The sequence below is a fragment of the Pteropus vampyrus genome, unplaced genomic scaffold (assembly GCF_000151845.1).
Source record: "Pteropus vampyrus isolate Shadow unplaced genomic scaffold, Pvam_2.0 Scaffold126, whole genome shotgun sequence".
Lineage (NCBI taxonomy): Eukaryota > Metazoa > Chordata > Mammalia > Chiroptera > Pteropodidae > Pteropus > Pteropus vampyrus.
This window is the reverse complement of record NW_011888907.1, coordinates 4,086,125-4,113,378: the sequence shown is the minus strand read 5'-3', so window position 1 is coordinate 4,113,378 and position 27,254 is coordinate 4,086,125. Positions and strand designations below refer to the sequence as shown.

General features: G+C 53.6%; 2 protein-coding genes across 3 annotated transcripts; both read left to right on the top strand.

Moving 5' to 3' along the window:
- The first annotated feature begins 2,281 nt into the window (after positions 1-2,281).
- On the top strand, positions 2,282-17,627 carry SLC27A1 (solute carrier family 27 member 1). Of its 2 annotated transcripts, XM_011366829.2 has the most exons (12): positions 2,282-2,534; positions 8,590-8,984; positions 9,113-9,274; positions 9,347-9,416; positions 10,282-10,373; positions 10,445-10,554; positions 12,990-13,199; positions 13,935-14,061; positions 14,151-14,288; positions 14,360-14,524; positions 14,905-15,051; positions 16,236-17,627. In XM_011366829.2, the coding sequence occupies exons 1-12, from the start codon at positions 2,368-2,370 to the stop codon at positions 16,391-16,393; spliced, it is 1,941 nt and encodes a 646-aa protein (XP_011365131.1). In that variant the 5' UTR covers positions 2,282-2,367; the 3' UTR covers positions 16,394-17,627. The 2 variants fall into 2 exon arrangements, with proteins under 2 accessions (XP_011365131.1, XP_023390271.1); XM_023534503.1 differs by lacking the exon at positions 14,905-15,051 and having other exon boundaries at positions 2,314-2,534.
- A 1,990-nt stretch (positions 17,628-19,617) lies between these two features.
- Positions 19,618-24,458, top strand: PGLS (6-phosphogluconolactonase). Its single transcript, XM_011366828.2, has 5 exons — positions 19,618-19,958; positions 21,217-21,324; positions 21,765-21,866; positions 22,166-22,306; positions 23,698-24,458. Exons 1-5 carry the CDS (start codon positions 19,671-19,673, stop codon positions 23,833-23,835), a joined length of 777 nt encoding a protein of 258 aa, XP_011365130.1. The 5' UTR covers positions 19,618-19,670; the 3' UTR covers positions 23,836-24,458.
- The last annotated feature ends 2,796 nt before the right edge of the window (positions 24,459-27,254 follow it).

Genomic DNA, 27,254 nt, shown 5'->3' with positions numbered 1-27,254 from the left:
AAAGGAGGAATGGGTGGAGGAAGGGAGGGAAGTAGGGGAGAGAGAGCAAAGGGGGAAGTGGAAGGAAGGGGGAGGGGAGGAAGAAACAGGAAGAGGGAGAGGTGGATGGAGAAGGAGAGAGGGAGGAAGTAGAGGAAGAGGGGAAAATCAGTGCAAGAGGGAGGAGGGGGAGGAGTAGTTTAGGGAATCAGGAAAGGGGAGGAGGAGGGAGGGCAAGCTCTCAGACACACATTTGTGAATGAATGATTTTCAATTCAGAGCTGGAGTGACAGCTCCAGTCCTCAGTTTTTTTTACCTGTAAAATGGGGGTAATAGTGCTACTTGGCAGGATGAGTCCAGCTATAGTTATTAGTCATTGCTGACTCCACTGACTTGTGGCCAAGAAAGTGTGGGCCAGTGGCTGGTTCTAGGCCTGTCCTGCAGATCTGCCTCCGCAGCCCAGAGAGTCGGCCCACCCTGGGCGGCCAACAGGAACCAATGACAGCGTGGGGGGGTGAGCGCCTGCCCAGCTCTGTTCTCCAAATGGCGCTGGAAGCAGGCCCAGGACGCCTCCCAAGGAGAGAACAGGGAAGGTCGGCCAAACAAGGCAGAAAACAAGCTGGGGTGGGGTGGGTAGCCGGGCAGAGGAGGAGGCGCTTGGAAAGAGATATCCAAGGTAGAGGCCCTCAAGGGCATTGCACAGGCATGGCAGGGCCCAGGAGTCTGCAGAAACAGAAATCTTGGAGGGCCCACCTGTTGGGTCTAGATTTGAGGTTTTCTGGCTTGGCCTGGTCATCCCCGCCTTTTGGGAGCTCTGGGAGCCTGTGAGGGAGCGGCCAAGACTGAGAGTCTGTGAGCTCCAGGTCAGTCAGGGAACAGGATGGTGGGCAGCCAGGTCAGCACTGGCCTCGTCTGTTTGGTGGGGCCGGGGGCCTTTGGGTCTCTGAGTGAACATTTAGTAACTTAGGGTGCAAATAAAGGACTCTGGTGTGGATTTTGTTTTCCCTAGGCTCCTAGGATGTTACTTTGAGACTTAAATTACAAGATTTTGGGATATTGTTTGGGGTTAGATGGGTCCTTGAAATATATCTTTCAGACTAAGGTTAGCTTTGGATTTAGACACTTCTGGGACCCTAGGCTGTGAGTTTGGGACTCCCCAGGTCCCTGGAATGTGTTTAAGATCGAAGAGACTTTGAGGCTTGGATTTCGGACAAGCTGGGGAAAGAATCCATTACTGGAAGGCCCCTGATCGTGAACTGGGATTTCCCAGTGTCCCAGGGTAGGAATCCTGGATGCCATCTAGGGCTGGGCCGCGAGCGCCTGTGAGCCACACCTCTCGGCTGCGAGACGCATGTGTTTTCTAAACGCACAGCTTGGGGCTGGAGAAGCTTCGTAGTCATGGAGACAGCGGCTGTCTTCGCCGAGCCATTCTAGCTTTCAGGTCTCGGTAGCCGTTGTCTCTCTGGCCCAGGGGCCCTCTCTGTGGTCGTGGCCTCCAGTAGGGGGCTGGCCTCGACTATGTGGTTGAGGGGTTCGGAGCCATACCTGTCGGAAGAGGGTCTTGGGGCGGGCCTGAGCGGGCAGGTGGGGCGGGGCCTACGGCGCTAGGTGGGCAGGAGTAAGGCCGAGAGTGTGGTGACCCGGCCAAAGCTTGGGGTCAGTCCCAGCGGCCTAGGACGGAACCTGGGACTGGGAAGGCTGTCTAGGCCTAGGATTAGGGGCGGAGTCTGGTTCAGAGTGGGAGGGGCGTGTGCTTATGGGCGTGGCCAGAAGCCTAACCAGAGGGCGGGGTCCAATGAATGGAGGGGTGGTAGAGACGGAACCTGCAGGAAAACCCAGGACTTATGGTTGGACAGGATTGGGGACAGGCGGATCCTTGGGGACAGCGGCTAGGTCATGGCATGGAGGCGGGGCCTAGTCGAGTGACTGGAAAGGTTCTGGATCTGTGGTGGGGACAAGTTGGAGCCCAGATTTGAGGGCCAAGTCATGAAGGTGAAGCTTGGGTCCGGAGTCCCACAGCTGTCAAAGCTTGACAGTGACTGACAGGGTGGAAGAGCTTTGTTTGGGGGCGTGGCCGCAAATGATTGGCAGAGAAGCGTGAGCCCGACTAGGATCAAAGAAGCTTGTGTCCAGCACGAGATGGGGCGGAGCCCTGGTCCAGGGGCGGAGTCCAGCCAGGACGTGGCCAATCTCAGGCATGGGGCGCGTTCTGGTTAGGAGCAGGTGGGCCTGAGGAAGGGGAGGGGCCGGCTCCAATCGGGCGGCCTGGGTTAGCCCTTGAGGGCGGAAATTACCCTGGGGGCGGGGCCGGGACCTGGGGGCGGAGTCGGTTTGGCCGTGGGGCGGAGCCCGAGCGACCCGCCGGCTCACTCTGTTTACCTCCCCAGTATGCGGGCTCCCGGTGCGGGCTCGGCTTCCCTGGCCTCGCTGGTGCTGCTGTGGCTGCTGGGGCTGCCATGGACTTGGAGCGCAGCGGTGGCGCTCGGAGTGTACGTAGGCAGCGGTGGCTGGCGTTTCCTGCGCATCGTTTGCAAGACCGCGAGACGCGACCTCTTGTGAGTGCAACCCTGGCCTTGTCCGCGGCGGTGCGCCCTGGGAGCGAACTGAAGGAGCTTGCAAGAGCGGCATGGGGGCCCTGGGGGCCTAAGGGGAGGGTTTGGAGACTGGGGGCGTGGCTACGGACTGGGCCCGCGCCTGAAAGTGACCCGTTGGGGGGATTCCGAGAGAACCTGCAGGAGACGTCTTGAAAGTCTCTGGAGGGAGATAAGTAGGTTTCAGGGTTCTTGAAGTTGCGGCAACAGGGGGCTGGAAGGCAACTTGGGGGTGTGTGGGGAGCTGATAGGAGTTTCAGAGAATGGACTGATTGTGAGGCCGTGGGTGTTTGGAGGTATGTGTGGAGACTTGGTCATGTAGGAGGCCTCTGTGGGCTCTTCAGGGACTCGAAGACTTCACGGGGTCAACCCAGTGGTCTCTGGGGGCTGCCCAGACACTTTTGGTCTATTTAGGGCATTTGGGGAGATGAAAGGGCTTCTTGGGTGTCTGTAAAGGACTTTTAAGGTTTTTGAAGTTTGTGTGCCTCCTCTGGGCCATTTACATGTTTCTCTGTGGCCAAGCACTCTTTGAGAGTTTGGGGTCTATGCGGAACTTGGAGGTCGTTCAGGGTCTTGGAGAAGTTGCTATGTACTCCAAGACTCGTTTGGTGGTCTCTGGAGACTGGGATCTATGGGAAGGGGATTCTGGCGTTGTGTTCAAGCATCCTTGGAAGTTCTCTGGGGTGTCTCTGACGTGCTTGCTCAAAGAAGCTGTTGGGGATCCTCCTGGGGTGAAATAGGTGTTTCTGGAGGCCCCCATAGGAGCAAATCTCAGTAGCAGTCCCCATGTGAGGGGAGTATGTGAGCACCTGTTGTGGGTCTGCCAGGCTTGGTGCCTTTGCAGACCCCCTCTCCTCTTAGGGACAGAGAGGGACTAAGCCATTGTAAGCGGGGAAAAACAGGTTCTGTGAGTGTCAGAGATGGGGCGAATCTAGAAAAAGTTCCACTGCAAATTGACTGGTTCTGAACCTTTCAGAACCCGTCCTTTTCTCTCCGTGCTCTGGCCCATGTCCCTGCAGATTTAACTGTCTCTTCTGCTCACAGATCTTCCATGACTCTCATCTTCTGCAGGAGAAAGACTCAACCTCCAGCTGGGCACTTGAGGTCTTGCTGCCCTATCTCCTGCCCTCTCACCACTCCCCATAGATTCACCCGGTCCCCAGATCACCTTGCCTTGTCAGACTCAGACTGCTCCATCTTCTTGGAACACACTGGGCCTCCTGTCTGGTGCCACTTTATGATGTTGCCTCCTTTGCTGAATTTTCCTGCTTGGCACCCTTGCATGGATCCCTGATGCTTAGAATCTAGACCACGCAAGGTTCCCGATCACGTCCCTAGCCTCCTCACTTTTGTCACTCTTCCAGCTACAATGGCCTCCTTGCTATTTCTAAATATGCTCAGCCTTGTTCTAGCCCCAGGGCCATTGCACTTGCTGTTCCCTCTGCCTGGATCATTCTTCCCCTGTTCTTCATTTTCATCATGCCATGGCTTAAATGTCACATTCTGAGAGCCCTTCCCTGACACTGTGTCTCTGTAGACCTCCCAATCCCAACCTTGTTGTTCTTAGGCAGAATGGCTAACATTTACAGAGTGCTTCCCCCATGCCAGGTGCTGCGCTAAGCATGACTTCTTCAAGCTCTCCCAATAACCCCATGAGGTGGGTACTCTCTTCTCATCTTACAGATGAGCAAACTGAGGTACAGTGTGGTTTTGTCACTTGCCCAAGGTCACACAAGTAGTGGGGACAAGATTTGCACCCAGGCAGTGCAGCTCCAAAGCTTGACTTGAAACACTAGTAACTATCTAATGTGACTGCTTTCCTGCCTTTTAATTCTTGAGTCTCTCTCCCCCTACTAGACTGTGGGCCCTATGGGGGCTCAGACGGAGACTGTGTTGTTCTTTGTGGCGCTGTGGCCCTGGCTTCCACTCAGGTTCACACACAACAGGAGCATGGCTGGCAGGCCCTCCCTACCTCCTTGGGCTTGCCCAGGCCCCAGGTTTGCCCCATGGAGTCTGGGGTATCCATGCCTGGCCCTGTCTGCCCTGGCAACAGGGCAGGAGTGGGGTCTGCTCCGAATCTTTGACACAGGGCTTGACACACTTTCCTGTAGGAGGCAGCCTTGCAGATGGCCCTACCTTCTGGTCTTCACCTGATCACCTCTTTTTGAGTGTGGACTAGACCTAGTAACTCACTTCTAATGAATAAAACACAGCAGAAGTGATGGGATATTACTTATGAGATTAGGTAATAAAAAGGGTTGAGGCTCCTATCTTGGGTGTCCTCTCTTGGGTCACTTCTGGGAGAAGCTGGCTGCCACCATGTGAGGTAGCTCTGAGAGAGGCCCACTTGGAAGTGAATTCTCTCCCAGTGAAACCTTGAAATGACTACAGCCTCAACTGACATTTTGATTGTAGCCTCAAAAGAGACCCTGAGCCAAAACCATCCCACTAAGCTGCTCCCAGATTCCTGACCCACAGGAACTGTGAGATAATAAGTGTTCTTTACAGTGGTAGTTTTGGTGGTAATTTGTTATATGGCAATAGCTAACTAATGCAGCTTGTATAGCCCTCTCCGTGTGCCAGGCCTTGTTCTAATGTAATGCTCTCCCAGCTCTATGAGGAAGGAATGTTTATGAACTCCATTTTACAGGTTGGTGAACCAAGGCACAGAGAGGTGAGGTCATTTGCCTGGGAACACACAGCTAGGGCTTCAGAGTTTGTGTTCTTAGCTGCTGTGCTGTGCTGGGGTGGTGGTGGGGGCTGCCTTTGGACCCTGTGTTCAGATGTTCAGAAAATATTTAAGCACCTTGCTCCAGGTCTCCCAATTCATCCTGTAATTGTAGTATGAAATTTGACCACATTTAACCTTGTTGGTTTCTTCTTGCCCTGAGTGAAAATAGGAGGAGACAGAGTGACTAGAAGAGGCCTTGGGAAAGGCCCAGAAACAGAGAGTAGCCTCTTTGTCCCCAGGGTGGGGATGGCTTGGGCTGCTGCCCGGGCATGTGGCTGGAGCTGAGTACTTGTGTCCACTGCCTGCCTGTGTGGGTGTGCTTCCTCTGATTTCCAGCCTCACTGATGGCCCTCTCCCCATGGCTGTCACACTAGTACCCCCTCATGGGCTTCTTGGGCTGCTCTATCGAGGAAGCTCTAAGAGGAGAGCTGGGCCCACAGTAGGCACTCAGATGCATTAGTGCTGATTGCCATCAGCCAGCAATGGGTGCCTTGGTGGCTAGGTAAGCTGGTGATTAGGAGTTTGGTAGCCAGAGACGGTGTGTCTAGCTGTGGACCTTGGTTCTCCTTCATCTGTAAAGACAATCCTTGTATAACGCCTCTCCTTTAAGAAGCATGAATTGAGCATCTGCTGTGTGCACTGTGGGCACTTGGCCTACCTTTGTGACCAGCCTGAGGAGGAGCAGAAGAACCCTGCTAAGAGGCCTGGTTCTGGGTTGTTCTGTCCCCAACTCTCTGTGTGACTTTGTGTGTGTTAATTTACTTCTCTGAGCTCCCAACTCATCCATCATCTGACAAATGGGGATCTTAGGACCCTACTTTGGAGGTTAGCCCTAAGGTTAGCACAGTGCCTAGCACATAGTAGGTGCTCAATAAATACAGAGGCTGCTCATCTTAGCTACTTTATTTATTAGTTGAATGAATGAGCCGTGGGGATCTGACCAGGGAGGTGGATGTATAAACAGCTAGCTTTTAATATTTTACGTCTTTACTTATTTTTTGTAGTAGTTAGTACATAATGCATGGTACAAAATTCAAATGTTCTAGAGGGGTGTGCTGTCAAAGTTGTCCCCTCTCTTAGCTGCCCCCAGCTCTGCAGTTTCCCTCCTCAGGGTCTCTTTCACAAGATATGGTTATGGAAATCTATACAGACCTCATTTTGTTCTCTGTGCCCACAAATGTGCACATTCTTCATCTTATTCCTCACCTGGTGCTTTCTTCTTTCCACTTTCACTTGTAATGTTTACTTTTTTATGAGTCACACAAGCTTTGAGATGAAAGACTCTAAGCCCTCTACCTCAAGCAACAAATGCCTGCCCCACCCTCCACCCGCTTCCCTTCCCTGCTGGGAATGACTCTCACCTCTAGTGTGAGTCTGACTCAGTCTGGTCCCATTTGGGGGAATCTATGCTGTGATGGGCCACCCCTGGAAGGCTTCCTGGGTGAGGTAGCGAGGATGCTGGGAGGAACCCAGTGAAAGGGTAGGCATATGCATCTGTGCATAGCTTAGTGTGCTGGTGGGTAGCATGCGTTTGGGTGCTGGGTTCAGTAGAGTCACCAGGACCACATAACCCTGGTCCTTTACAGGAACAGCTGGAGGGACTCCCAGGGGCCCCCAGGGTAAGCAGTGTGACCCGAGCAGGAAGTCTCATAAATGTCATCAGAGCCCTGAACCTTTGTTTTTAAAAACTGCAGATACTGGCAGGCCTGTACATCCTCTCCTCTGACAGACCCACCTACCCACTGAGCACCTTGTCTCCCTCCACCTTCCTCTCACCCAATTCTGGCCATACTGACCTCTGCTCTGGTTCTCAAATGTGCCTCATTTCCACCCCAGGGTCTGTGCACTGGCTGGCTGTACCCCCATCTTTACTCATGGCTATTTCTTTTTGTTTTGCCAGGCACTGCTCAGATGTCACCTGCCTGCCTCTTTCTAGGGCCACTCCCACCCCTGCCCCTGTCCACATCACTCTGACTGCATCACCTGTCAGGGTCTTGTCACCAGTCAACGCTCTCCTCGTGCTCATTCATGTATAAGGAGGTGGTCTCTCCTGGGAGAACTGTGAGCCCCTGAGGGTCAGATCTGTTCGTCTCTGAGCTGAAAACTGCCTAGCACACAATAGGTGTTGGTACATATCAGCTGCCTGCGTAAATGGAGGAGGGAGAGTGAATGAATGAATGTCAGTGCTGAGGTCCACTGTGGACATGTTGAGTCCAGAGATGTAAGGAAGCCATCGCACCCATTGCAGGCATGGGGGAGGCAGCTGGGTACAAAAAATGGATTTGATAATGAATTTGACACTGAAGCTAGTGGGACACATTGACCAGATGAGGCCTAAGCGGGGGCAGAGTCTAGACCACACCTGTATTGGTCAGGGGAGAGCAAGCTGCTGTAACAAAGCAGCCCCCACTGTCAGTGGCTTAACTCGAGCTCAAGGTTGCCTCTCAGAGCCAGAGAATCTGGGAGGTGCCACATAAAGCCAGGGTAACCATTTGTTTCTTGAGCTGTTGTACCAAGAAATTCTAGATTTCTTGGTTCTCTGATCTAAAGCAATTTTTCTTTACTTAACAACAAACGGTTCATTTCTCACTCATCTGACAGCCTGGTATCTGTGGGCTGCTCAACTCCGCATGGTCACTGAGAGACCCGGCTAGATCTGTTGGGGGTCCTGTTCTCTGCAGCTTCTGATCACCTCATATCCACTAGCAAGTGGGGAAGGAAGAGTGAGACACACCCACCTCAAATGCTCATTGAGTTGCATCCCCTCTATCTTGCCAGGAGGTCTTCTGACCCCACCTGGGATAGAAACCATCTGGGCTTAGTGCCTTTGAGTGTCATGGGGGTGAAGCAGCTGCCCAGCTCAGGGTTGGACCCTGGGACCTGTTTGGTGCAGGTGGAGCACGAGGAGTCCCAGCTGGAGGTGGTAGGGGTTTATCTTGGGGTACTTGGGATGTCCCAGGGGAGAGAAATGAAGACAGGACTAGGCTCTGGCTCCCTCAGAGTCACTGAGCAAGCTGGGTGGAAGAGGACAGGGTGACTCTGATTTGCACTGCATGGCCCGGCCAGCTTTGAGAATCCATCTCCTCCTGGCCTGGTTGGTAAATGGCCCTTGGTCTCCCAAGAGACGCAGCAACCAAAGGGTCCTCCTTGAACCCTCTTTGAACCCTTGGGGGTACAGGGACCTTTTTCTCCACTTTCTCCATATGGGGATACTGAGGCTTTGGGGAGGGGTCTCCAGGGGCCCTGCTGGGCACCCAGTGATGCCGTTCCCTCCATCCCCCTTCCCAGTGGCCTCTCTGTGCTGATCCGTGTGCGCCTGGAGCTGTGGCGGCACCAGCGCGCCCACCACACCATCCCGCAGATCTTCCAGGTGGTGGCGCAGCAGCAGCCTGCCCGCCTGGCCCTGGTGGATGCAGGCAGCGGCGTGTGCTGGACCTTCGCGAAGCTAGATGCCTACTCCAATGCTGTGGCCAACGTCTTCCACCAGCTGGGCCTTGTGTCAGGCGACGTGGTGGCCATTTTCCTGGAGGGCCGGCCCGAGTTCGTGGGGCTGTGGCTGGGCCTGGCCAAGATGGGCGTGGAGGCTGCTCTGCTCAATGTCAACCTGCGGCATGAGCCCTTGGCCTTCTGCCTGGGCACCTCAGGCGCCAAGGCCCTCATCTTCGGAGGGGAGCTAGCAGCGGGTGAGGCTGGGTGCGGGCATCATCTCGGGCAGGGTCCTAGGGCTGCCCGGGGCAGTCAGACCGTGCATCCCAGGCCTTGGGAAGGGCCTACCCATCCTTGATCGTGACACATCTGTTTGGGGCTGCAGCGGTGGCTGAGGTGAGTGGACAGCTGGGGAAGAGTCTGCTCAAGTTCTGCTCTGGAGATTTGAGTTCTGAGGGCGTCTGGCCAGATACCCAGCTCCTGGACCCCATGCTGAAGGAGGCGTCCACAGCTCCCCTAGCCCAGTCCCCTGGCAAGGGCATGGACGGTGAGTCCAGGGTGGGGCCCCCCTCATCCCACCCATCCAGCACCCAGTCCCCAACACTTGCATCTCCTGCAGATCGTCTCTTCTACATCTACACATCGGGGACCACAGGGATGCCCAAGGCCGCTATTATCGTGCACAGCAGGTGAGGGGCCCGTGGGCATTGCCCCTAGCCTGGTGAGTGCCTCCAGGCCATCTCTGTAGTCTGACCCCCTAACCCCAGCTCCTGTTGGGATCTAAGGGCATCCTGATCCCAATTCCATAAAACTCACAGCCCATCTCAGGGCGTAGTGCTGCCCTATGCCTGCTGCTCCGGGGCTCCTCATTGCCTCACCTCTTCCCCCATCCAGCTCTGCAGGGCCTTTCCCTTCAATTTGCTCACTTTTATCTCCAGACCCCCACTCTACTTGGACTTGCCCCAGCCCCTCCTCGGCCTTCTGTTGCCCCGACTGCTGCCCCTGATGGCCCTGCTCCCCTCAGCAGCCACAGTGGGGTGTAAAATCCTAAATCAGACCTCCCCTGTGCCAAACCTCCCTTTATCTGCCTTGGTCCTCAGAATAAAGCCCCTACTCATTTTGTGTGGCTCTGCCACTTCTCTGATGTTGTTTTCTTTCTCTCCATTCCTTGCTCACTCCCTTCTTGGCCCCCCACATTTTCTCAAACTGGCCAGGCTTCTTCTGGCCTCAGGGCCTTTGCTTCCGCTATGCCCACCACCTGGGCATCCTTCCCTAGTTCGCCTCCTCAGCTCCTTCTCACCAGGTCTCCGCTGTCACCTCCCTAGCTGTGTCACTTTCAGCCCCTCTTTGTCTCTTCACTCTATTATATCCCTCAGGGCACCTAGCACCATGGACAGTTTTTCTTTATTTGCTGCATGTGCCTCTCCAGCCAGCCCTCTGAGAGCTGGGCTGGCTCTTCCTGAGTCCCTGCCGTATCCCCAGTTTCCAGCACATTCACCCACTCTCATCCCCTGGGGAATGTAGTTCCAGCCCCTGCACTCCCTGCCCCCGCAGGTACTACCGCATCGCAGCCTTTGGCCACCATGCCTACAGCATGCAGGCGGCAGATGTGCTCTACGACTGTCTGCCCCTGTACCACACAGCAGGTACCATGGGGCAGCTTGGGCAGGGGTGGGGCAGGGGACCGGGGACCCCTCACCAAGCTTGTCTTCTGCAGGGAATGTCTTGGGTGTGGGGCAGTGTCTTCTCTACGGAATGACCGTTGTCCTCCGCAAGAAGTTCTCAGCCAGCCGCTTCTGGGATGACTGCGTCAAGTACAACTGCACGGTCAGGCCCTGCCCTCTCCTGTGGACCCACCATTATGGCTCTGCCTGCTACCCCACCCCCTCTCCAGGGCCTCTGGATGGGGACAGAAGGGTGGCCAGTGTTTCTTGAGCACGTGCTCTATATCTAGCCCAGGCCTAAACCTTGCACGTGTAAACTCACTGGATCCCCATAATCACTTGGGAGTGGGCAAAGGCATCATGCCCATTTTGTAGATGAGGAAACTAAGGCTTATAATGCAGCTGGGATTGGGCCCAGGTTGCCTGAGTTCCCTAAAGCACTGCCTCTCTGTGCCATGGGCCCTGGTGGGGGGTGTCTTCCCTGCAGGTGGCTGCATGGAAATGAGACTGGCAGGTACAGTCACCACCCTAAGCTGTTTAAGGCCACAGAGTGTGAGGGCCTCCAGGTCAGGTGAGCATGAAGCAGAGGAAGAGGGCATTGCTGTCCTGGAGAGCAGGCTGGCTCAGACACGTCCCTTCTTCTCTTTTTCCCTCCCTGGTGAGAAGAACCCAGGCCTAGGATTTTAGCACTGTTGTGGGGGTGGAAATACAGGTGCCAGCCCCTTCCCATAGGAGGAAGGAGGGTACAAGGGGAGAGAATGGGGGGACTGGTAAATTGGCAGATGCCAACCTACCTTGGACAGGTGGGGCACAGAGAGGTTCAGCTGCTTGCCCAGGTCACACAGCTGAGCAGGGTGGGGGCTCTGGGCAGGGCCTCCTGCAATGACTGTGCTCTCCTCTGCTTTTGACAATTTATATTCTGCTGGTTGGCGGGGTGGGGGGGGGGGGGGGCTTGGGGGTAATCGCTAATCTGTATCTTGAAATGCACAGGCTGTTTTTTTTTTTTTAACTTAATTATTGAGAGTTGCAAATACATAGAAATGTGGACAGAAAAATATTGGGGATTTCTGAGCACATGTCACTGGCTCCAGGGGCCATCAACCATTCTGTCCTGACCCCTCCTCCCCCACCCACATCCTTCCTTCTGCATCGTTGTGAAGCCACCCAGACAGCAGCATGCTTTCTGCATAAGATATTTCAGTAAAAGCTCTGAAAGATGAGGACTGTTTTTTTGTTCTTTAATTAAGGTGAAATTCATGTAAGTAAAATTAGCCACTTTAAAGTGAACAATAGTTCAGTGACATCCAGCACGCTCAGTGTTGTGCAGCCATCACCTCTATCTAGTTCCAGAACATTTCCATCACCCAAAAGGAAACCCCGTCCCCACCAGCGGTCACTTCCCATACCCCTCCCCAACCCTTGGCAACCACTAATCTTCCTGTCTCTATGGATTTTCCTGTTCTAGACATTTCCTGTAAATGGAATCATATATTGTGTGGCTGTTTCTGTCTGGTTTGGACTGTTTTTAAAACAAAAGATTTGAAAGCAGGATCTCAAAGAGATATTTGTACACCCATGTTCATAGCATTATTCACAACAGCTAAAACATGGAAGCAACCCAAATGTCTGTTGACAGATGGAGAAGCAAAATGTGGTCCATTCGTACGGTGAAATATTATTCAGCCATAAAAGGAAGGAAATTATGACATATTCTACAGTGTGGGTGAACCTTGAGGACATTATGCTAAGTGAATAAGCCAGACACAAAGGAACAAATTCTATGTGATTCCACTTATATGAGGTCCCTAGAGTAGTCAGATTCACAGAAACACAAAGTAGATGGTGGGTGCTGGGGACTGGGGGAGGGGGATGAGGAGTTTGTGTTTAACGGAGACATTTTCCGTTTGGGAAGATGAGAGTTCTGGAGATGAATGGTGGGATGGTTTTTCAACAATGCGACTGTACTTAATGCCACTGAATTATTCACTTAAAATGGTTAAGATGTGCCTTTGTCTCTCCACACCCACTCCGTGCGTATACTCAGTATACAAAGTCACCCTAATGGGATTCATAGCTGGGGCTCTCAGCTCCTGTCCAAGTGCTCCCTACAGGGGTTGTGAATGAGCAGATAACTCCGAATGAGCAGGTGACTCTGTGGGCAACTGGGGCTCTTCCGCTGTGACTTCAGGGAGGAAACGAAGATCACGCACCTGACAGCGGTCCCACCCCAGATCTCAGCTGACTGTGTTCTGGGGGGACAGCATGGGATAGTGTAGAGCACATGGGCTCTGGGCTAGGTTTGTCTTCTGGGGTGTCAGCGCTGCTGCTCACCTTCTTGCCTGGTGTGGGGTGCACGAAGTGTCCCTAGGAAGCGGCATGGGGATAGAGGGACTGCAGAGGGGCAGGTGGGGGGACCCAGATGCATCCACTTGAATAGAAGGCGCATCCCAGGGCCCTTGCTAGGACTGAGCTGTTTCCCCAGAGTTATCATCCTTAGGGCCCGTTTTGTTCTAGGGCCCAGGGTCAGGGGAGTGCCCTGGGGTATTGAGCTCCCCTCTGGCCCTCGCTCCCACCCATGACTCGCTCCCCATTGGCCAGGTGGTCCAGTACATTGGAGAGATCTGCCGCTACCTGCTGAAGCAGCCGGTGAGCGAGGCGGAGAAGCGGCACCGAGTACGCCTCGCGGTGGGCAACGGGCTGCGGCCCGCAATTTGGAAGGAGTTCACCCAGCGCTTCCGAGTTCGCCAGATCAGCGAGTTCTACGGTGCCACTGAGTGCAATTGCAGCATCGCCAACATGGATGGGAAGGTGGGCGCAGTGGGGTGCGGGGCGCAAGTCAGGGTACAGGGATCACGGTGGCCCGGGTGCCATGGCAGAGGCATAAGGCGGGGGAGGGGGAGCTCCTGGGCCCCTCTCTTCCAGCACGCACAGCCAGTCATGACTGTTGCCCCTGAGTTCAAGTCTTTGGCGTGGCTGTGTGCCCCTGGCAAGTGCCTCAGCCTTTCTGAGCCTGTTTCCACCTGGAGAGGTGGCAAGGAAAGCAGGGCTCGGGCACCCAGGATGGAGGTGGGGTGCTGATCCCCTCCTACTGGGCAAGTCTTGGGCCTCAGTTTCCTCTTCTGTTAAAGGGATTAATAGCTCATTGGGTATGTTCTACTTATCCAACACCAGGAGCTCAGCACAGCAGCCCCCACTGGCAGCTCTCTACAAACACGAGCTGTGCCAGTACCCCGATCTGGCTCCAGGGTCACTCCAGGTACCCACTTCCTACCAATCTAGAGGATTTTATGGACCAGGAAGTGGTGGTGGGCCAGCAGATTTCCCACCGTGACTGTAGGGGAGGCTGAAAAGGTGGGAAGAGGGGCATGAGTCCTTGGGGAGACACTACTTAATACTCCCCCCCTTTTCATATCACCCAAGGTCATGAGCTGAAGTGACACTGGGGGTTCTATTCCAGACTTTGGGGCAGGAGAGGCAAGGTGTTGGGGAGAGGACACTGTGCCACCCTGGGGCTCCTTGCAAACTCAGTTTGCCTTATTTCAGGTTGGCTCCTGTGGCTTCATCAGCCGCATCCTGCCACATGTGTACCCAATCCGGCTGGTGAAGGTCAATGAGGACACCTTGGAACTACTGCGGGATGCCCAGGGTCTCTGTATCCCATGCCAGGCCGGTGAGTGGGGGGCCCCAGCTAGTTCCCTGGGAGCTGGGGTCCCCACCCCCTGCCCACGTAGTGAAGTCTGAGTGGGGTCTCCATCCTAGGGGAGCCTGGCCTCCTTGTGGGCCAGATCAACCAGCAGGACCCACTGCGTCGCTTCGATGGCTACATCAGTGAGAGCGCCACCAGCAAGAAGATTGCCCACAGTGTTTTCCACAAGGGCGATAGCGCCTACCTCTCAGGTGCGCACACCGTGGGGTCTGGCTGTGGGGATGGCAGCTGCCCTCTTACCTGCCCCTCTCCCCTCTGCCAGGTGACATGCTGGTGATGGATGAGCTGGGCTACATGTACTTCCGGGACCGCGGTGGGGACACCTTCCGCTGGCGTGGGGAGAACGTCTCCACCACTGAGGTGGAGGGTGTGCTGAGCCGCCTGCTGGGCCAGACAGATGTAGCCGTGTATGGGGTGGCCGTGCCAGGCAAGCTGGGGCTTCAGGGGGTGGTCCTAGGGTTTGGTAGCCTCAGAGGGGCCTAGCTCGGAAGAGCTTGGAGGTACAGGTGCCCTTGGGCAGTGCACAACTTGGACAACTGCACACGACAACTTGGGTGGGAGCCACTGGATCTGGAATCACCTCTCCTATGCGATTTAAGCCTCAGTTTCCTCATCTAGAAAAATGGGATCATGAGAGCTACTCTGGCTCAGGGTTGCAGGAGTGTAGCAGGACTTAATCAGATATGTGCTGCTTTGGTGAGTGTAGCCCAGGTGGAAGGGATCAGAGGCCAGAGGCCAATGTTTGAGGGTGTATCTGGTCCCATGGTGGGGTGAGGGATGGTGTTCTAACCGAGCCTCTGTCTCTAGGAGTAGAAGGCAAAGCAGGCATGGCAGCCATTGCCGACCCCCACGGTCAGCTGAGCCCCAGTGCGCTGTACCAGGAGCTGCAGAAGGTGCTGGCGCCCTATGCCCGGCCCATCTTCCTGCGCCTCCTGCCCCAGGTGGATATCACAGGTGCGCCCCTTTCCCTCTTTTGGTCTGCCCAACTGCCTGTTGGTTTAGCAACCATTTACTTACTTATCCTGGTTTAGGCCCCTGGGCCAAATCTGACATAACAGTACACAGCCAGCCTGGCACTGTGGGCTTGTGTAGGACCCTTCTCTTGTTTTATTTACATAGTTAATTATTTCCATTCCTCACTCCCATCCCTGTTAGGCATCCTGCAGTGTTGTGTGTTTGTTTCTTCATTTTCTGCATTTTTCTGATGATTAGGAAATTTGAGCAAATCATTTCACATCTCTGATCTTTCATCCATCTTTGTATTGCCTCTCACTTTTTCATTTTGATTTGTGGGAGTTCCTTGTAATGGTCTGGATGTTAATTCCTTAGCCATTTCAGACATTGTAAGTCTCTTCTATTTGAGAGTCTGTTAAATTTGTCTATGGTGGCCTTTGTTGAAAAGAAACCCTTAATTTTGACACATACCTATCCTTTAAAAAAAAAATCTTATGATTTGTGCTTCTGAAGTTTTGTTTTAAAAAAACAAAAATCTTATGATTTGTGCTTCTGAAGTTTTGTTTTAAAAAAAAACCTTCCCGACTCTAGAGCACAAGGTATTCTCCCTCGCCTTTTAATTCTAACTCCAACCTTTATCCTTCACAAAACTCTTCTTTAATCGTCTACTGCAGGGAGTACAAACTTTTTCTTAAAGCCTGGATAATAAATATTTTCAGTTTTGTGGGCCAGTCTCTGCCCAAAAAGTTCAGCTCTGCCTTGTAGTGCAAAAGCAGCCTAGACTGTGTGTAAGCGAATGGCCCTGGCTTTGTGCCAATAAAACTTTATTTACAAAACAAGGTGAAGAGCCAGATTTGGTCTCTAGGCTCTAAGTTGCTGACCTTTCACCTATTTTGTGACGGACCCCACCCTGCCTTGGTCTCCTGGGGGTTGGACAGGTGACTAGGCAGGGAAGACATAGTTTCAGGCTATAATGGGGGTGGTCAGAGAGGCTTCCCTGGAGGACAGGCATGAAGCTGGGATTTGAAGGACCAGGGGGAATTCGGAAGGCAAAATGAGAAAGAATGTTCCTGACCAAGGGGATAACCTATGCAGAAGCCTGGAGACTCAGGAGAGAATGGTGAGTTAGAGGCTCTTAGAAGCTCCCTGCTGAGTACCCCCCACCTCTCCCTGCACCCCCATAGGCACCTTCAAGATCCAGAAGACGCGGCTGCAACGTGAAGGCTTTGACCCACACCAGATCTCGGACCGGCTCTTCTTCCTGGACCTGAAGCAGGGACACTACCTTCCCCTGGACCAGGATGTCTACACCCGCATCTGCTCGGGTGCCTTTGCCCTCTGACACTCTTCCTCTGCTGTCGAGATTCTAACCAGGCCTGGCAAGCTAGGTGGGCTGGAGCCAGACAGCTCTGCCCTGTCCTGGGGTCGAGAAACTGGACCCCGGAAAGAAACTGTCTCTCCCCTTTCCTCACTCTCCTCAGCCTGGTTCCCTACTCTCTCCCCTTGCCCTGCCTGTCTTCCGATCCTGTGTCTGTGTGTGTGTCTCTTCTCCCTGCTTCCTGGCTTTAGCCTCCCTGCTGCCCTCATCTGCCCTCATCTTTTCCCTCTTTCCCTCCATCTCTCCCCTTGCCACTCCTGTTCTCCTTCCAAGTGCAGAGCAGCCGTCTCCTAGGAGGTGCAGCCTGCAGGGGGCCTCCATCTGTCATCCCTGTTGGGTCTTAGGCCCAGGGGGGGGGGGCCTTCCCACCTTCCTTTCAGCTGTGCCTTAAGGGGCCCCACCCATTCCAGGCCTCCTGAGGCTGCTGGTTTCCAGGATGCTATAGCCCTGTGTTATCTCCAGACTGGCCCCCAGCTCTTCCTGCCAAATGGAGGAGCCAGGGGTGGTCTGTCCGCCACACCCTGGTGCAGGGTTCATTGGCAAGGGACCTCTAGGTTAGCTGGAAACTGCTCCTAGGCTGGGCCAGCCAGTTGCCTTTTGCACTTCCCATCCCTGGTGGATCTTCCCTGCCCTGCCTGCTTTTCCTGGAAGCTTCCAGAATTGATGGTGACCACGTGGATGCTGCCCCTGTCTGGATGTCCCTGTTCAGGCATCTCCACGGAGCTCTTGCTGGAGGGGCCCTGAAGACTACCCTGGGTGCTGCTTGGCCCACCACTCAGACGCTCACCCTGGCAGAGGCCTCTTGGGTGTCCTCACCCAACGTGGCTGCCACGGAACCCGTGGGACCTGCGGGAGTAGCCGCAGTGAGATAGGGGGTGGTCTGACATGGTCTTAAGGGTTCCAACCATTGCTAGTTACAGCCTGGACCCTGTGTTGGTGGTAACATCCAGATAACACGGCTGAGATGGCTTGGACATCCCCATTGCCCTTGTTGGTGGCTCATCCTAGACTCTTCTTGTTGAGGCTGGCCATCCTGACTGCCTGTCTGCCGGTCCCTCCAGCAGCATTGTTCGGCACCTAGAACAGAGCGGCCAGCAGCAAGTGACCCTGCATTGTTTTATACTGGTCTTTCCAAGCAACAAGGTTTTGTTTCCTAATTGAGTTTAAGAAATAAACCTGCAGAGCGTCCAGTGCCTGATGGGAGCCCAGTTATTGTCTCCATGTGGCACAGAACCCTTCCTGAGTCTCAGAAGAATCACTGGTTAACATACTCGCCAGAAACAAGGCAAATTCTGCCTTTTCTTGTTGCCCCCTGTTGCCTATTCCCTCACCTGCAAGGCCTCTGGGGACATGGGAACTCAGGTTAGCTTCTTGCCACCTCCCTGCAGCCTGTGGGGCTTCACAAAGCCTTGCACCAGCCTCAGTGATCCCTGTAGAGTGATGGGTAATCTGCCTGTGGGTTCCGACAGCTGCACAGGATGGCCCAGAATAGAGGGTGTGCCCTGGTACGTCTGGCTGCCCCAGGAAGGGTGCCCTTCTGTGTATGGGGCTAGCACGTGTGGCCATAGTTCTGGGTGAGGGCCACTGGGTCTGTGAGGGTTGGCTCTCTGGGCTGGGATTTGAACCTAGGACATCCAACTCTTGAGTCTAAACTCTCAACTTCCACCTTCTGCCATTCTCCTCCAGTATAACAATGTCTGTCTCATCTTATCTCCACTTCAGGGGACAGAGGAAGACACGTTTGTGAAGAAGGAGCACTGCCTGGGAGGGGGGCTGAGGGGGCGCCCCTGGGGGCAGATGTGGGGATGGACCCTCACCTTGGCTGGTGAGGGCTAGATGAACCATCCATGTGTGGGGCAGGTCCTTGGACACACCTATAGTCTGCAAGGAGAGGGAGGCAGAGTATAAAGCCCTTGAGATGCCCAGTGAGGGTGGGAGAAAGTCTGCTGCTGGTGGGGATGGCGCACCCCTGGTGAACTGACAAGTGCGTGCATTCTGGATAACATCCCTTCAGATGTCACAATCACTTGCTTAAGTGTCATTGTGGTCCCTGTAGTACACTGAGGAAACAGGCATAGGGAGGGGAATGAAGTCATTTCCTGTTGAGAAAGTGGTCTGGCACCTTGAAGAGTTCCCAAAGCCTGTGGCTCTAGCCCCAAAAGCCTAAAAAGTTCCCTCCAAGATGGGGAGAAAGTAATCTTGATGACTCTTAGGATCAAGCTGTATTTTTTTAATAGACTTTATTAGAGCCGTTTTTGGTTTACAGAAAAATGAACAGAAAGCACAGAGTTCTCATCTATCCTCTCACCATTAACATCTTGCATTAGCCCTACATTTGTTACAATTGATAAGCCAATATTGATAGATCATTATTCACTTAAGTCAGCAGTTTAGGGTTCACTGTGTTGTAAGTCATATGGTTTCAACAAATGCATGACATGCATCCACTGTTACAGTAGAAATAGTTTCTCCCCAAATTTCCTGTGCTCATCTCTTAATCCCTCCCACTCCAGGTAACCCCCTACCTTCTTCCTGTCTCCATAGGTTTGCCTTTCTAGAATGTCACGCACTTGGAATTACAGAATGTGTAGCCTTGTCAGAGTCACTTCTTTCACTTAGCAAAATGCATTTAACGTTCCTCCTTGGCTTAAGAGCTATTTATGCTAAATAACAAGCACCAATCTGGAAGCTCCTCTAGGAACCAGCCAGGCTGGAGGCCTCTACGTTTTTAGAAGGAATTCTACAAGTATGTTTTCAGCCCTTACTGTGTGCCAGACATAGCTCAGGGGGCTTTCCAGGCATCAGTGAACAAAACCAACCCTGCCCTCATGTTTTAATGAAAGAACTAGCAACAAGATAAATGTTAGAAAGTTCAGGAACTTCCAAGTCCACCAAAATGCGCCCTCCGTCAGGAAATCTCTCATCTCCTTCCACCTCACCCCCCCGTCCCCCACTTGAGGTACCCTAGCTCTGGGCTCCCCTCTCTGGCTTCGCCCTGGCACCACGAGGTTGAGAGTAACTGCGCCCGCTCCGTCAGCCCCAGCCCAAGAAAAAACTCAGATCCAGCATGCAGAGTGATTGAGTCGGATCCCACCGCCCCGCCCTGCCCCGGCTTCACTCTTGGGATTGCGCATGTGCCATAGGCGGCCGCCCGGGAGTACTGAGCACTGAGCGGCCAGGCTGACCTGCACGCAGGCGCATTGGAGGCCGCCGGGAGCGCTTCCGCCTCCCCGCCGTCGCCATGGCCGCGCCGGCTCCGGGCTTCATCTCGGTCTTCTCGAGCCCGCAGGAGCTAGGCGCATCGCTGGCGCAACTGGTGGCGCAGCGGGCCGCGTGCTGCCTGGCGGGGGCCCGCGCCCGCTTCGCGCTTGGCCTGTCGGGAGGCAGCCTTGTCTCGATGCTGGCCCGCGAGCTGCCCGCCGCCGCCGCTCCCGCCGGGCCTGCCAGTCTCACGCGCTGGACGCTGGGCTTCTGCGATGAGCGCCTGGTTCCCTTCGAGCACGCCGACAGCACGTACGGCCTCTACCGGGTGAGAGCTACGGGGGCCGCCGGGGCTCACGCGGAGAAGACTGCGTCCGGCGCCTGAGCGCGGCTACGGGGGCCGCCAAGGGTCACACCGTGCCCTCTGTCTATCTGGACGGGAGCTGGGAATGATCCGCGAGTGCCCTGAGCTCCCACCTGGATCGCACCTGCACTGCTATCTGGGTGGGCTGGTAGGGGCTTCGAAGCCCCTCTTTACGTTTCATCAGGCAGCCAGGCAAAGGGAAAGACCTGGGCAAAGGCACGGAGTGGGGAAGAGTGGAACATGCCAGAGACCTAGGGAATTCAGGCGCCGCAGCCTCGGAGCGTGCCAGCGCAGAGTTAGGGAAGGTTCAGGCCAGAGGGGTCTGGCATAGAGCCTGGACCTGTTTCCCCATCTACAAGCTGGATAAGTTTCTTGATGGCCTCCACGCAGCTTGTGCCCCGATGACCTCCAAGGCTGGTTGTCTTTGGTCCCGGGCCCCAGCGCCTATAGAATCAGAGAACACTCTCCGTTTTACAAGCAGGGAAATTGAGGCCAGGAGGAGCCGTGGTCTGCCCTGGGGCCGCTGCATCTGTGTCCACTCCTTCTGCCCTAGAGGAGGAAAACTCGCTCAGGGAAGTGTGGGAGGAGCGGGTTTAGCCAGGAACCTCAGGTCACTCAGGTTCTGGGTGTGTTGCATAGAAGCTAGAGCTGGTGATTTATTTATTTATTTTTTTAATAAGCAGGAAGGTTTAACGAATACCAAGTGCTTGATCCACATCATCACATGAAACCCACAGTAGCCTATGAGGCAGAGGCTGTTAGTACTTCCATTTCATAGATGGAGAAACTGAGGTCAGAAGAGCAGCACTTAGCTGCCTGAGTTACCTTTTGACCAGTGGGGAAGCCTGGATTTGAACATGCCTCTCCTGACACAAGTGTATAGCTTATGTATAGGCTGGGACGGGCAGGTCAGCAGGACCTGATGGAGAGAAGAGAGGGGCTGGGTTTTATCTCAAGGGCCAAGGAACTATGGAGGCTTTGAAACAGGCCTGTGCTATGGCCAGACAGGTACAGGCCAGGGCCAGGAAGCCCCCAGTCGAGATGGACTTGAAAGACCCCCGGCAGATTGATAGTGGGATTCACGAGGATCCCAACTCACATGGGAAGTGGGTATAATGAAAGTCATGTCCTGACCTAGAGGATCCAGGTGGTCACATGCAAACCCCACACCACTGTGACCCATGTATTACTGTCGATGACACTGTCCCTCCATATGCCACAGACTCAACTGCTCTCCAAGCTGCCCATCCCTGACAGCCAGGTGATCACCATTAATCCCCAGCTGCCTGTGGAGGAGGCAGCCGAGGACTATGCCAAGAAACTGAGACAGGTGAGTTCTTTGGAGCAGCCACAGGAGACCTCATCAATGAGATGGCCACTCTCAGGATGACAGAGCAGCCTCGTGGGTGGCACTGCATGATCGTCACTGGCAGAAACTCCCCTGGGGTCAGTCAGCAGACCCAGCTCCACCCTGGACAGACCCCCTCTGAGAGGCCACAGCCCCACTCTGGGGTCCCTGAGGGTGGCCTTACCTCTCACACTCTGGTAATGGGCCTGGGTCCTCACATCTTGGAGACAGTTGTGTCCCTAGACCCTCAGCCAGTCGGGCAGGTGAAATGTGGAACCTTGTGGATTAGTCCCTTCTATGCATGTGAGGCTAAGCATTGCTATTTGTGTTAACAGCTGCTTATGATTCTTTTGACAACTGACTCTGTGTCCTTTGAGCCCCTCCCTCACAACCTCTCTCAACTATCTTCTTCCCTCGCCTAGGCCTTCCAAGGGGACTCCATTCCAGTTTTCGACCTGCTGATCCTGGGGGTGGGCCCTGATGGGCACACCTGCTCACTCTTCCCAGACCATCCCCTCCTGCAGGTGTGTGCACCCCACAGGCCCAGCTTGCACCTGAGCCCCAGGCTCTGCCATCTGGAACTCCTGGAGGGAGACCAGGAGGTGCCTACAACAGAGTTTGAGTCAGCTTCTGCCAACAGGCATGCCCACTGGTCTTAACTCTTGTGAACCTTAGTTTACCCATCTTAAAACGGGAGTCTTAAGTATCAGGGGATTAGTAGGGTGGGATGGATGTTAGATGGACCGTGCCTGACATGTGTGAGTACTCAAGAAGTCAAAGTGATGTTGTCATTCTGCCTCCACCCTGTGCCTCCCTACCCCAGGAGCGGGAGAAGATTGTGGCCCCCATTAGTGACTCCCCGAAGCCACCGCCACAGCGTGTTACCTTCACACTTCCTGTGCTGAATGCGGCCCGAACTGTCATCTTTGTGGCGACTGGAGAAGGCAAGGCAGCTGTTCTGAAGGTAACACCAAGGGTCCCATTCCCAGGAAGGTCACAGGCATGTGGGCCCAGGGATAGAATTTGACTCAGGTGCTATTGGATCCCAAGATACTTCAGTAATTTTGGGGTTGAAGGGGAGATGGAAACTTTAATTACAGGCTGGTTAGGAATGAACCATTATGATAGGAAATTGATAAGATGAGGCCAAAGCTGTACTCAGAGGTAAATTTATAGCATTAAAAATGCATTTAAAAATTATTAAATAGAAAACTATTAAAATAAATGTAGCACTTTAGAATTAGGAAAAATGAACAATAACATAAATCTAAGAAAAGTCAGCAGGTGGAAAAAATTAAATCAAAATCAGAAATTAGTGAATTAGTTAATATTTTTAAAAGCTTAATGGTAAACAGATCTAAAAGATAGACAAACAACTGTCAAAGCTAATTAAGAAGGAAAAATATCATATGTAGGAATAAGACAGGAATAAGAAAAGAGGTATAGTTATACATAATGTTTTAGGAAAATATAAGATATTAAAAATAAACTAAATGGGAAAATATTTTAATTGCCATCATCGAAAAGATCAACAACTGTAGGAGAAACTGGAAATATTTTTAAAGATAAATAACAGTTCTCCCCCAAATCATTGGATGCAGATGTCCTCACAGGGGTGGCTTAGTTTTGGGGTTTGGGATGTAGACTCTTAAGAGTCCAGCAGACCCATGTCCCTGCCAGTGATGCCCAGCATGGCCTCACATGGCCAACCGCCAGCCTCAACTTTCCCATCTACGTGGTGGGTCTGGAGGGGTCCGCTCCCTGTGGACTCCTTGAGAGAGGCCACCCGGAGCCTCAGTTTCCCTGACTGTAAAATGAGGTGAGAACAGAGGTGACCTCACAGGGCCATGGTCAGAAGTCAGTGACTTCTGACACAGAGTGGGGCAGGCTCAGGTGGCAGAAAGCAGTGTTTATAATACCCACTCATCACGAAGTCACATCAGGGAGTCGACACACCACAGCCTGTGCAGTCAAATCCCCAGCTAAGAAGGGTTTTTACCTTTTTAAATGGTTGGGGAAAAGAATCAAAAGAAGAATATTCCTGGATATGTGAAAATTAGATGGAATTTAGATTTCATTGTCCACCAATAAACATTTGTTGGAACACACGCGCCTGTATGTCGATATGAGCTGAAATAGTGACTCTCCGGTCTTTGCAGAAAAGGTGTGCTGACCCCCATGTTATACAGTCCAGATGATAGAGGGGAAGGGACCTGTCCCTGTTGACTGAAGCCAGGGCAGCTGGAAGGGTGACATCACATCTCGAAAGTGGGAAAGTTTAGTCCATGGTGGGCCTGGGAGCTCTGAGGGCTGCTGGGGTGCTGTGGGCCTCACACACCTGTCCTCTCCACGCAGCGCATTTTGGAGGGCAAGGAGGAAAACCCGCTCCCTGCTGCCCTAGTCCAGCCCCACACTGGGAAACTCTGCTGGTTCCTGGATGAGGCAGCAGCCCGGCTCCTGACTGTGCCCTTCGAGAAGCATTCCACTTTGTAGCTGGTCCTGAGGAATGCCACAGCTGGGACCATATACAGCCTGAGGGAGCTGGGACCTTCCAGGCTGGGCCCCTCCATCGCCACGCTCCGGGCTTCATTTTAGAAAAGCCACGTGGTGCTGACAGGGTCCAGTTACCAGCCCTGCCCGGGGGCTCAGGCCACTGGCCCTGGTTCTGGGCGACCCGATATTAAAAGGACCATTTGCTTCAAGTCTTCACTGTCTTGTGGTTCTTGGTGGGCAGCGGGATCAGGGGTGCCTAGGCCGACCCGAAACCCTGTCCCAGCAGGTGGAGGACAAGGATGGGGACTCTCAATGAAGAAACTCATCTAGAAGTATGACAGAATTTATCATCTCACAGCCCTGTAGGCCAGAAGTCTGAAGTCAAGGTGGTTGCGGCATTGGTTCCTTTAGGAGGTTCTGAGGGAGAGTCTGTCCCAGGCCTCTCTCCTGGCTTCTGGGGGCTACCAGCAACCCTTGGCTTGTCAGCATGACTCCAGTCTCTGCCTCTGTCATCACGTGGCCTTCTCATGTGTCTCTCTGTGTCCTCTTCTGCTAAGGACACCTGTCATTGAAAATAGATAGGACCACCCTAAGTCTAAAATAAACTCAGCTCAACATCCTTAGCTAATGATATCTGCAAAGACTCCTTATTCCAAATAAGGCCACATTCTGAGGTTCCAGGGGTTAGGAGGTGGACAAATCCTGTGTGTGTGTATGTGTGTGTCCCAGTTCAGTGGCATTAAGTACATTCACATTGTTGTACAAACGTCACCACCATCCATCTCTAGCACTGTTGATCTTTTCAAACTGAGACTCTGTCCCCATTAAACACTAACTTCCCATTTCCTCCTCTACCAGCTTCTGGCACCCACCATTCTACTTTCTGTCTCTATAGATTTGACTGTTATGGGGACCTCATATAAGTGGGCTCATACAGTATTTGTCCTTTTGTGTCTGACTTCTTTCACTCAACATAATATCCTCAAGGTTAATCCATGTTGTCACATGTTATAATTTCCTTCCTTCTTAAAGCTGAATAATACTCCGCTATGTGGATGGACCACATTTTGCTTCTCCATTCATCTTTTTGATGGACACATGGGTTGCTTCCATGGTTTAGCTCTTGTGAATGATGCTGCTATGAACATTAATATACAAATAGCTCTTTGAGACTCTGCTTTCAGTTCTTTTGGGGATATACCCAGAGGTAGAATTGCAGGGTTATATGGTAATTCTATTTTTAATTTTTTGAGGAACCTCCATACTGTTTTCCACAGTGGCTGCACCATTTTGTTTTCCTACCAACAGTGCATGAGGGTTCCAATTTCTCCATATCATTACCAGCACTTTATTTATTTTTTTTCTAATAGTGGCCTGTGGACATACCTTTTTTGGGGGACACAATTCAACCCACTATACATTTGTTCTGGCCAAGTTCCCACTGACACTTAAGGCCCATCACAACCGCTGCACCCTGCCCTGCTGCAGGCCTACTCAAAGCCTGGAATGTGCCAGGGTACCTCTGCAGTCTCAGCTCTGCCTGGGCCCACTGTCAGCTTCTCAGGCTCCAGGGACTTCAGTGGGGGAGGCTGGTGACCATAGTGTGGGAGCTTTGCTGAGCATGGGGGTCGAGGTGGGAGTTGTGGTGGGGTGGGGATGGGGGCTTTGCAGGGGCACTGAAGGGGGCATGGGAATTGAACCTTGAAGCTGAAACCACAGGAAGTGAAATTTCCTTCAACGTCTTGTCAAGATTAGTCACTCAGATGTGAGAGTGAGGAAGTGAGCCGAGGCCTTAGGGGAAACAGGTTGAGAAAAGCAGAGGAAGGAGTTGGAAGGAAGGCAGCCAAGCTGTGGGCTTGGGCAGGTGCAGGTGGCTGTGACCCCTAGAGCAGAGGACAGGGCAGGGGCGCCCAGAAGCAGAGGGAAAATCACGAGGCAGGCATGGGGACCCCACTGGGGGGCCCTGCCTGGGGCATGTCACCTCCTGCCGCCCTCTCACTGTAGCTGTAGCTGTCCCTATGCCAGATCTGCCTGTGGCTCCCTTTCACTTCTAGTGAAACTCACCCTTTTTACTGGCTCATAAGCCTCTGTGTGGCCCCTGCAACCCCCACACTCCTCTCCTAACATCTGCCTCTCACTCACCCTCTAGCCCAGCGGTCCCCAACCTGTTGGCACCAGGGACCAGTGCGCCTATGAGAATCTAGTGCCTGATGATCTGAGGCAGAGTTGAGGGGGTGATGCTAGCGCTGGGGAGCGGCTGCAAATACAGATGAAGCTTCACTCATCGTCCGCCATTTACCTTCTGCCATGCGGCCTGGTTCCTAGCAGGCCACGGACTGGTACTGGTCTGTGGCCCAGGGGTTGGGGACCCCTGCTCTAGCCCACACACCTTGTGCTGGTCTCACCTTAGGGCCTTGGTATGTGCTGTGCCAGCTGTTGGTTCTCTGTCCTCCTGCTTTTTGCGTGTTGTGGGCCCTTGCTTCCTTCAGGTCTTGGTGCAGTGTCTCCTCCCTGACTCCTCCCAATCCTAGCATTTTCTACCCCTCCTGTTCCCTATTTTTCCCTTACCCTTATCATTGTCTGACAGTTTTGTTGGTGTGCCTACCAATGGTCCATGGGGGCAGCTTCGGTTTCTGAGTGGGACTGGAGAGGGTCATTGAGTGATGAGGCTGGGGCCTCCACGGGGCTAGTTATTTCCTTGGAGGGCACTGGGGAATTTCAGGAGGTGTTAGAGGTCAGGGCTGAGAATTTTGGGTGTGCTGGTGGTGGGGAGCTAGGGCCTAGGAGAAGGGGCATCTTCGAGAGTCACTTAAAGAGTGACATGGAGATTAGGTGATTGCTTGAAGAGGGTGTTAGGGGTGAGGAAGGAACGAGAGCCCCCCTCAAGTCTCTATGCTCCCCACTGGGCCCCCATTCCATCTCCTCATCTGGGACCCCAGCACTCGCTCCCCCAACCCCAGCATTGACCCCATGAATTAGGGGTATCTGTCCAACTCTGTCACCCCAGCTTGGGGGCTTCTGGGGGCTGAATCCCCCCAGCATTGGCCAGCATGGGGGTACACAGTGGGGGTAGATGCCCATCGCCCTTCCCTGCCCCCACACACCAATAACTGGTCACCTGGTCCTGCCAGATGTCTGCCCTGCAGCCCTCCTCCAAAGCCGGCTAATATGTTGTCTCTTGCCCCGGGGCTGCCCCAGCAGCCCCTACAGAAACTAGTAGTTCTGGGGACCTTGGCCCCAGGGGAGTTTAGAGGACGCAGGTGTAGGGTGGGGCAGGGCAGTGGGCTGGCATCTTCCCCACACACTGGTGCTAAGCTCTACCTCCTGACCCGAGGTGCTGGTCTCTGCAGCATCCAGGAATCTGTGGGGAGGGTAGGGGTATCTGCTTCACTCTAGAGGAGCCGGGACACAGCAGCAGA

Excerpts from the sequence above, each read along its gene's own strand:
- SLC27A1 (XM_011366829.2), top strand. The coding sequence starts at position 2,368 with ATGCGGGCTCCCGGTGCGGGCTCGGCTTCCCTGGCCTCGCTGGTGCTG. Across the intron at positions 10,555-12,989 it reads GCGTCAAGTACAACTGCACG|GTGGTCCAGTACATTGGAGA; the intron begins GTCAGGCCCTGC and ends CCCATTGGCCAG. Across the intron at positions 14,289-14,359 it reads CGATAGCGCCTACCTCTCAG|GTGACATGCTGGTGATGGAT; the intron begins GTGCGCACACCG and ends CCCCTCTGCCAG.
- PGLS (XM_011366828.2), top strand. The coding sequence starts at position 19,671 with ATGGCCGCGCCGGCTCCGGGCTTCATCTCGGTCTTCTCGAGCCCGCAG. Across the intron at positions 21,325-21,764 it reads ATGCCAAGAAACTGAGACAG|GCCTTCCAAGGGGACTCCAT; the intron begins GTGAGTTCTTTG and ends TCCCTCGCCTAG. Across the intron at positions 21,867-22,165 it reads CAGACCATCCCCTCCTGCAG|GAGCGGGAGAAGATTGTGGC; the intron begins GTGTGTGCACCC and ends TCCCTACCCCAG.